Genomic DNA, 10,028 nt, shown 5'->3' on the forward strand with positions numbered 1-10,028 from the left:
TTCTTCGGCCCCGTTCATTTGCTTATTTCCAGCCTCTATCACTTAAACTTTCTCTACCATTTGTATTCTCATATCGATTTTTACTCATCTCCATCGAGTAATCCGTACCCACGTTTTGGTACATCTATAAACTCAAGCTTATCACACAGTAGTTAAAATCACTCACTCTTTCATTTGACTCCTCCAGTCTCTCACTCAGACATTCACTCCCACATTCTCTCAATCACTCACCCCTTCACTTACATCTACTCATCCAGCACACTTACGTGATTCTGAAGTCTACGCCGTGCTTCAACTTCTTGTCGGTGGGGCAGAGCTGCCGCGAGGTGTAGTGTTTGTGCCCGTTCAGACGCTTGTCCATCGCTTCCAGCAGCTGCTGGTCAGATATCTGAGGATCAAAAAGACCATTGTTAATTTACGTAGGATTATTTCGACATAATAACCACAAGGATGGAACAGGTTGGTTCGAAGGAAGAAACAGTCAAAGAGCATGTTCAGATACACCCTTACGACTCTTAGCCGATCGCGGCGGCATGGTCAAACGCTAGGTGTGCAGAATAGGAGTAAGTCAGGTCGCAGCTATCCGCACCGCTCTGTGTCGGACATGAATCCTCTTCCCCTTTTGTATATCTGTCTCACTCGCTCTTACTACCGCTCAGGGACGACTCATGTCGTGTGCGCATACTTTCTCATACATGAGTCCTTATCGCTCGCCACACCTCACTAAAACTCGGATCAGCGAGGTCGTGGCTCAGCCCTCAAACCCCTCAACTACTGAACCCTTAGGGCGCCTTGTTACCTTGGTAGGATTCAGGCACGCCTCGTCCATGATGGCGATGATGCCCTGATGTGGCGCGTCGATCAATTCGCAGATGATCCTGTTGTTGAAGTATTTGATGGGAGTCCATTGGATACCCTCGCGAGCGTACTCCTCCTGCTCTTGTTTCAGCACCAGCTCTGAAGAAAATTTAATTGATGGTGAGAGTTTGTTAGTGGTTTGGTGTTTTAGATTATAAATAGTAACAACTCATTCATCTATCTCTTCAATTATTTAGATGTGGTTGAAAAATTTTGCAATGAATTTTAAAAACTTTATAATAACTAAAATGTAGTTATTTTAACAGAATTACAATAATTCGATAGAAAAAATAGTACCTAATCAGGCTCGAAGGACCACGAAATAATTACTCATTCATAAATTATAAAAAAATCATATGTCTTTAAAATAGAGTATTTAACATAAATAAACTTTAATTACCAATAAACAGCTGCTGCAGCTTCTCGTTGCAGTAGTTGATGCAGAACTGCTCGAAGCTGTTCGTCTCGAAGATCTCGAACCCGTAGATGTCGAGCACGCCTATCAACGTGTTCTTGTACGTTCCAGACGGCACGTCGATGGCTTTGTTGATCTGGGAATTGGTATGACTGGTTGACCTCAGCGGCTGGATTTATAACTACCCTTGTTGTGTGTCAGGGTATAGTGTATAGTGTAATAACTCGTGATGGACAATCGAAGCCCTTATTTTTCCAATTGCGTTTTTTTTTTCTGGGAAGGTTTGTTTTCAGGACCCACATTTACATTTCTAGAGAGGACTTAGGAAGACATTTTCATCTATGAAATTGTTAACAACGATAACACAACGCCCAATTGATAGTTTGATGTTGCAACAAAGCACAATAACTAATAGAATACGGATTCAAAGCCCAGGTCGGGCAGTGATATTGAGTTTTTCTGCTCAGTATCAACCCGGAGTTTCAGGATGTGTGTGAGTAGATTCCTATATGCACCTGCTGCACAATCCATGTGAAGAGGCGGTCGTAGGCGGCCTTGGCGAGCGCGAGGCGCGTGTAGTGCGCGTCGGAGAGCGAGTGGTCCTTGCTGACGAGCTCGCCGCCCGCCGCCAGCACGCGCGCGCGCAGCACCGCGCGCAGCGCCGCCTCCGCCACGCCCAGCGCGCGCACGCACGCACGCAGCGGCCCGCCCACCGACAGCTGCCCCTCCGCAGACTCGCTGAACGTCAGCTCGCCCTGACACACATTATATGTCACTGATTTGGTATAGGTTGGCGAGGTCGGTAGAATTGCCTTACCCAGCGGTAGAGCTAGGGTTGCCATCAATTTTCGGTGAAATGTAGTATTTTATGGAAAAAGCACAAAATAGACAAATGTTATATATTTGTTACTGATTTATTTCTATAAAAGTTCGAACACACTGTCCCATCACTCAAAAGTTAATGTAAAGGATCGTCCATATAGTTTTTTAAAAAATGAAGGATTTGTTTCTTAAATTGAGGTGTTGAAAATATAAAACTTTTGCGTACTATACATTTTTTAACAGAATATAGTACGCAGACCAAAATATAGTACAATACTATATATTATACTCGTAGTACAGTTGGAAACCCTACCCAGAACCGACATTACATATACAGCTTTGCAAAATATCGCATATCAGTAAAATTGCCAGAGCATATAATCCGCCTCGCCCTATCTTCAAGCTTTACAATTTCAACTTGCCAACAATTCTTCAAACAATATGTGTTTGTGGGCGATAGTCAGCCACTAATCATTTGCCTACCCAGACTAAAAAAATCCAAATTATGTACTATAAAGAACTACCTATACTTGATACTTACCAGTAGTACAACTCCAGCTACGATATTCCATATCTCCTCGACGACAGAGCTGCTGAAGCCCAAAGCAGTAAAGGCACTGTTGGTAACAGAATAAAGTTTAGAATCCTGCGCCGTCGTCCTCTCGCTGCCCAGGATCTTGTACGCCGCGCTTGACGATAGACCGAAATTCTTCGTTTGCGCGTTGTTCGTGCTTAACAACTGCAAAAATATAATATTTCTAAATTTATAAAGGTTGGACTACAGGATATTTATAACAGCCTGGCCATAGCATCATACACAATTAAAAAAAAAAAAAGAAAATAATTTTAAATAAAACTATATTTCGGATTTCATCGCTGTTTTTATGTATTATTATAATTTTTCCCAACATTTCGAAGACTTTACAGCCTTCACGGTCACAGGGCTGACTGACAATCCCTCCCGTGACCATGAAGGTTTCATTTATACGTCATAATTCGCATAAACATAAATCATTAAACTCACAATCCTCATTTACATCCTTAACAAAACATCTTCATTACCTGGTAGAAAGCGTGGAAGTTCCTCTCGCCGGGCTGCAGGCCGACCACCCGACTCTTCTCGAGAAGATAGTTGCTGATGTGTCCGCCGACCGGGTCGCCCTTGTAGTCGAAGTGGATGTCCATGTACTTGCCGAAACGCGACGAGTTGTCGTTGCGAGTCGTCTTCGCGTTGCCGAAAGTCTCCAAGATCGAGTTCGATTGAATTAGAACGTTCTTTACTCTGTAATTAGGTTGACATTTGTTTGTTAATGAAACCGTTTTTTGGATTATAAATTGCATTGAATTTTTGCAAGTTATAAACTTTTTTCGATGATGCAAGCACTGTGTGACTAAAGAACTATATATCATTGGAATAAAAGTATTTTTCGGATTTAATCGCCGTTTTTTATGTAATAATTTTGTGCCGTTTTAAAGACTTTGCAGCCTTCATGTTCACGGAGTACAGAAGTGTTGCTAGTCCGAAAAGTCTAAGTCACAATGTCTACTTATATTTTATAATTATACAATTCTATTTGAATTATTTTAGCTATTGTAGTGCAAACACCTCCGTGACTATGAAGGCTGCAATCTTCGAAACGTCTGGAGAAAATTATAATATAAAGGAACCGCAATAAAATCCGTAAAATAGATTTATTACAATGTGTAACATTCGCGTAAACCTCTTATGTTTAGTTCTTAAAGTATTTATCGTTAATTTGAGAGCATTTGGGTATGTAAAATCAAACGTAGCCTTGTATAAATTTAAAGGCGTTTTTGTAGACAAAAGTGGTACGGTACTCATTTATAAAAAAACACAAATGAATTATAATAAATAGGTACCTGTCTATATATTCCCTGTGCACCTGTGTGGTGTTCGCCGCTATGTATTTCATTATGAACTTGGAAGCCTCCGTCTTCCCGGCGCCAGACTCCCCAGATATCAATACGCACGTATCCTTGCCCTGTACAAAAAAAAATTGCAAACGTAAGATCACGGCTCTCAATTGTCCCGGAAGAGGTGGGCAGAGGTCTAACTATTCTATCCATTCGTACAATATATCCGTCCTATAATTAAATACAAGTACACATCTCGCAATATCCGGCAAAAATTACAATAAATAGCAACTGATCCTCAAACATATGTCAAACGTGAGAACTGAACTCAGAACCACACTCACACGTAAACTGCGTTGAAATCAAAGATAGTTGCACTTTTATAAAAAAAAAATATATACATCTGTGTTTTCCTCTTTTAATCCTCGCTGCGCCCTAATGACCACCAGACTATCGGGTTTAATAAAAATTAAAAATGTAATGTTATTATGACAAAACAAACACCTAGAGCTCTTTTAAGGCCTAAGAAATAAAAAAATAAACACTCCCACCAACAAACTTTATTAGATACTTGAGTAATTACTGCTTTGAGAACGAGCATTAACTCTAAACCGATTACTGCGGTGATTAATGGATTAGGGTTCTCTGCTTAAGTATTAGCCGTGAGGAAACTGTCTTAAGGCTTCCGATCTCAAACCCACAATAAACTTTAACTCTTTAGTTGGTAGCAACTAAGCTTGTTTTAAATCATCAAGGGCAGTATTAATAGATGCATCTGAGACTCGCTCTCAAGTGTGATATCAGCCGAGATGCTGTCAATTAAATGTCAGCATCTTAAAATAGTCGCAATTTAAAACACAAACAACACCAGCTAAATGATATCTTAAGTCATAATATATGACAGATTTTGACAAGTAAGTTTTGTTTACTTGAGCTCCGACTCGGCAACATGCTCTCCTTCTCTCTCTCTCTCTCTCTCTCCTTCTCTGGTCTCCTTCTTTAACTAAAATATTCTGAATACGTTAAATCCTACATCGAAATATACGAGTATTTCAGCACCACGCTAATTGTCTTTGATGGGGACACAACCCGGGAAATCTTTCATGATTGTCGGCTGGACCATGGCGACAATTAATTGCATCAAAGGCACAATCCAATTAAAATAATATTCTAGGAGGTGATTACTATCTATACGCAAGTTAAGAATGTCTATCTTTGCCCCCATCGGATAGTACAACCACTGTCGAGTTCCAGTTGGGAAAAACTACTGGCTTTACGATAATTAGGCAATGTCACGAAGATAACGGGTGCAGAGCAATACTAATGCTTTGTTATGCAAACTGCAGGTGGATTTACTACGATTTATGAACAGTCATTCCGGTTACCGTCAGACTTCTCGACTGGTCGATAAAAATCATTCGCTAAAGCGAGCTGCTTGCTCGTCCTATCGTTTAATAAAAAGCAGTCGGTAAAAACTGCATGAAACTCGGGTGGTCTCAACGCTGCCTTCAAATAACCGTTGCCAATTTTACAACTCGACGAACATCGTTTCTTCGAATATTGATTTGCGCGTACGCCGTAAAATCATAACGCGCTGTACTGATTGAAACTTCTTTATTGGTTATAAATGTAAAATTGTGATGGTTCGTCGAATGGTTTTCTGTTAAATATCTTAATAGCCACAACTAAGGTAATGGAATCTTGACCTGGAGTATGTTAATGACATCTATAGGAACATGAGTGTGAGGAAAATTGGAAATCTTGGGGAAAGCTCGCGATGTTCATTATATGATAAAAGAGTTTAGAATTTCTTGTGTTAATTTACACAAGCATTCCTTTTAAACGTGTAGGGGCTTTCCAATATCAAAAATGCAGTAATCATTTTTTGCTGTTAACAAGCCAAGTTGTTAAAACCCGCCATAGTGGCCCACGTAACTGTCGCGTTCCGGGATGAGCCTATGTATATCCGTTTCCAATAGGCCGGCATAACTGTGTCGACTGTTTTTCTCATCAGTCGACATTCTATTAGACCCCACTCCAGTTACCATCAGGTGCAGTGGGGTTACTCTGCCATGTCCGAATAAAAAAGAAAAAAAAGATTTAAAAATATACCCTAGAACCTTTCTAAGTTCTGCCATCCATGTTCGCCATCTTCTGATGGCGTCATGCAGGCGTCAAGCGAAAATATCTACTATATCAAATCTTTACCGAAACATTTTCGAAGAATCCGTTCCGTTGTATATCTATTTGTCATAATATTATGTGTCTTAAATTAGACCTTATCTTAGACCTTCCAAAAGCTTGATTCTCTGATAGATTAATAGTATAAACATAATGCCGGTCCGCGAGACGTGTTTACAAATACGTCCATTGTTAATGTTGTTTAGGATGTAACTGCTAATTCTATTACTCGTACGACACATAACATAATGTTTGTAACTGGAGATAACGAGACTAAGATCTAACATCATCTTGGTTGTTGTCTGTTTTCGGGTATTTCTAAAACTTGAACTTGAATTAATTCGATACTCATTCAGTTATCACGATTTTGCGTATATCTCCCATTTTCTCGCTGACTGTATCAGTGTATATTTTATCCAAATTCTGTAAATGCACGTCAAAATTGTTAGGATGCTGAAGTAACTTCGATTAAAATAAAATGAAATATCACCGACTACAGCAACATTTTCACAAATATTTTACCAACCAACCGACCAGTACGTCTGTCAACACTCAGAGTTTTTATAGCTTACAAATACCATAACTTTTTTTTAACAAAATATCACCAACGTCAACAAAATTTCCTGTAGCTACAGTTGATAACTTAGCTGTCTTTGTGGACCCATCTCTAAAATCCACTTAGTATATAAAAAAAGGATTTACGACTGTAGCTACTAGATTTAGTTCGCGACTAACAAATCCCATCCTGGAAAGTGTCATTAATTCCCGCGGATGCGGATGCACTCCATCCATTGCGTAATGAATTTGCAATCGGGTCGTGTGAAGGAAATTTTATACTAGGCTTTTAAAAGTTTTTTAAAAGATTTCCGATATAGAAGACCGAAATTTGTCGCCAAAATGATTGTCAACGTATGTGGCGTATGAAAAAGTATCAATATGGTGAATACGTCATAAAAACCTTCAGGTAAAAAATCAAAAGACCGCAGCAAAGTGGTGCCAAGTTTAACAAAAACGAAGGATGATAAATCTCCTAAACCTCCTCTATTTTTATTGATTTGGATTTTCTATTGGTATTTCCTTTAATTCCGACACATCCATATTTTTTTCGTATTGTGTGTTTAATATCTATGAGACGTGGTGATCACTATGTACAATACGACCCAGCTGCTCTTTTGATATATAATACAATGATAAGAAACAGATAATTTATGTAAGGTGACTTACTCTTACTCTTAACTCGCTAATATTTTCAATCATTTAGCGGTAACAAGGGGTGAGTTCTCACATACAGTTCCGTTCATATTCAATTACTGAAAGGTCAAAGAGGACACTAAAACAAATGTATTTACCGACAGCAACGTATTTAAGGCTGTTAACACGACATAAGTGGAGTTAACGTTAATAGTTAAAGTTAATAAGAAACACATTTCATGAGGGTAGGACACAAGAGGGCAAAGAGAAGAGTTAACGAAGTAGTAAAACTCTACTTCGATGACGATATAAATTTGTATGAAAACAATTACGACACTAGACTATCGTAAAAAATACGAAATATAGCAAAAAAAATTATGAATATTGATCATCTGATGGAAAGTAATAGTGCAAAGTTCCTCGTTAATTTGCTACCTTAAGGATTTTTTTTTTTTGTAACATACAATTAAATAAATCCACTGCATATAATGATAAATGTAGTAGGGTTCAGAATTCAGATTTAGTGACGACTAACGAGAGCTGATTACCCCTCGCCAGTCAACACAGTTATGCCTGGTTGAATCCGTTAACAACTGACACCATTCAAACAGGCCGGCAAGAGATATTCAATCCTGTATCAGTTATTACTGCATTTGACCCTTATTACTATCATCGAAATAGTCTTCCACCGTAAAAACATCTTTACCTGCTGCCGCAAGACCCTCTGGCAGGCATCGGCCACTGCATACACATGCGGCTGCACTTCAAACATCTCCCTCCCCCTGTACTGGGCCATGTGCTGCGCGCCATAGATGTCCAGGTTCTTGTAAGGATTCACCGAGACCAGCACTTCGCCGATGTAGGTATAGATCTTGTTGTGTTGAAACCTACGGAAGAAAGAAGGGGGTTAGATTATCAAAATAAAATAAATAACTTTGTTCCTGAAAGGGTAGGCAGAGGTGAGATATCAGGGCATCCTTTATTCGCCAAGTGGAACGTCTCCTATAATGAAATAGGAGACAAGCTCATCGCCATATCAGGTACAAATTCTATACTCCGTACTCACATTGTGAAAAAAAAAAACAATATCACTTTGCCTTAACCAGGTATCTGAACCCGGGACCTCATCGGGGAGCGGTATAATTTCATGCACGCAATACAAGTACGCCCAAATAATAATGTTAACATGGGTCATGGTTTAGGAGGGCCCAAAAATTGTGGCTCAGGATAATGGTATAAAATAACACGTGACTTCAATTCCACAGCATTTACCCTAAACAGCTCTTTCAATACAATACAGGAGAAATTGTCCCTTAGAATGAGAAACCAAAATTAATTCTTGCGTCAATCATGACCGCATAAATTAAAGTGTGGTATTGAATGTATTTTTATTGTGTAGATAAAAGAAAATATTTTTAATTATAGTGACAGACTCAGAATTAAGCTAAAAGTTATAATATCTATATGTAACGAAAATGTAGGTTTGAAAGAACGAATGGATGTTTATATGCACTTCTGATATAGAATCATTTAACATAATGCCAAGTGCGAAAACCGTTTATTATACCTCATAAAATCCTTTACATAAATCATAATTTCATTTTGATAGTATCTAAAAATTAGGGTCAAAATTTAACCAAACAATCCGTAACATTATAATGTTACACGATTCATTTCCACTGATACGTAGCGATTACAACCGTCGGGACAATTGTCCCACGAGTGTATAACTAACAGCTCTTGCATCACAATAGCTATAACTCCAGGAAAATACAGTAACGTTTAATTACATAATTATGAACTCACGACCCTGCCTATAATGTTTTTTCCTGGATAAAATATCTGTGATCTTCTTCAGATTTTCCTTTTCAAATTCCACCAAAATCACTGCATATAAGTGATTGCATATTGACATTGTAGCCAGGGTAACTATTGGACATAATAAGACTAACATCTCATCTTAACATCAGCTCAGGATGGCGAGCGCAGTGAAATACCAAACAATACTATGTCATTTAAGGTGTTGGATGGTGTTTCTACTGTTTATGGGCGGTCGTATCGCTTACCATCAGGCGAACGGCAACCTCGACTCGTTATTCAAAACAAAAAAAAAGAAAAATGATATATCGCCGGGTGGGAGGAAATAGCGAATCCATCTGCATTGTCTATTACCTACCTACCCATACAAACACCTAGTGATTATTAGATGTCTTTGGTCTCATTGATTGCAGTGTAGTTCCAGAAATAAAATTATTAAATTCTGATATTGCTACTGTGTATGGCCAGACCTTACCTGATCGCCTTGTAGTTGTTAAAAAAATCTGTGTAGGTTACCATGTGGGCTTTTAATTGCTTAGTTATTATAACAAATATCTATTATATACGTTTAAGTTATTAAAAAATATTATACCATGAGTCATAGCGAAAATTTTATAGAATCCCTACCAGGTTTAGGGGACCGTGTATAAATTACGCGAAAAATTAGGGAGCGGCCACACCGCAAGACGTATAGCGGGTTATCAAAGGGTGGAAATGATATTGCGTGACAACGTGACTAATAAATAATTTAGGTTTGGTTTGACAAGCGGAATATACAGTAACAAGACGCAAAATTTCGAATTATAAATGCCACACGCTGAACTTCAATAGCCTCATCATGCTAGATGAGAGTTGCACTGCCAGCAGG

At 38.7% G+C, this 10,028-nt stretch overlaps 1 protein-coding gene across 1 annotated transcript; it reads right to left on the minus strand.

The window, feature by feature from the left end:
* Window positions 1-266: 266 nt before the first annotated feature.
* Window positions 267-8,229, minus strand: LOC119192583 (unconventional myosin ID-like; the record flags this gene model as incomplete). The annotated part of the gene is given in 8 exon segments (XM_037446397.1): window positions 267-388; window positions 800-957; window positions 1,259-1,409; window positions 1,789-2,028; window positions 2,637-2,834; window positions 3,158-3,377; window positions 3,977-4,098; window positions 8,049-8,229. Coding segments are annotated over 8 exon segments (1,392 nt in total), but the record flags the coding sequence as incomplete, so codon positions are not given.
* Between the last annotated feature and the right edge of the window lie 1,799 nt (window positions 8,230-10,028).

The sequence above is a fragment of the Manduca sexta genome, unplaced genomic scaffold (assembly GCF_014839805.1).
Source record: "Manduca sexta isolate Smith_Timp_Sample1 unplaced genomic scaffold, JHU_Msex_v1.0 HiC_scaffold_2958, whole genome shotgun sequence".
Taxonomy (NCBI): domain Eukaryota; kingdom Metazoa; phylum Arthropoda; class Insecta; order Lepidoptera; family Sphingidae; genus Manduca; species Manduca sexta.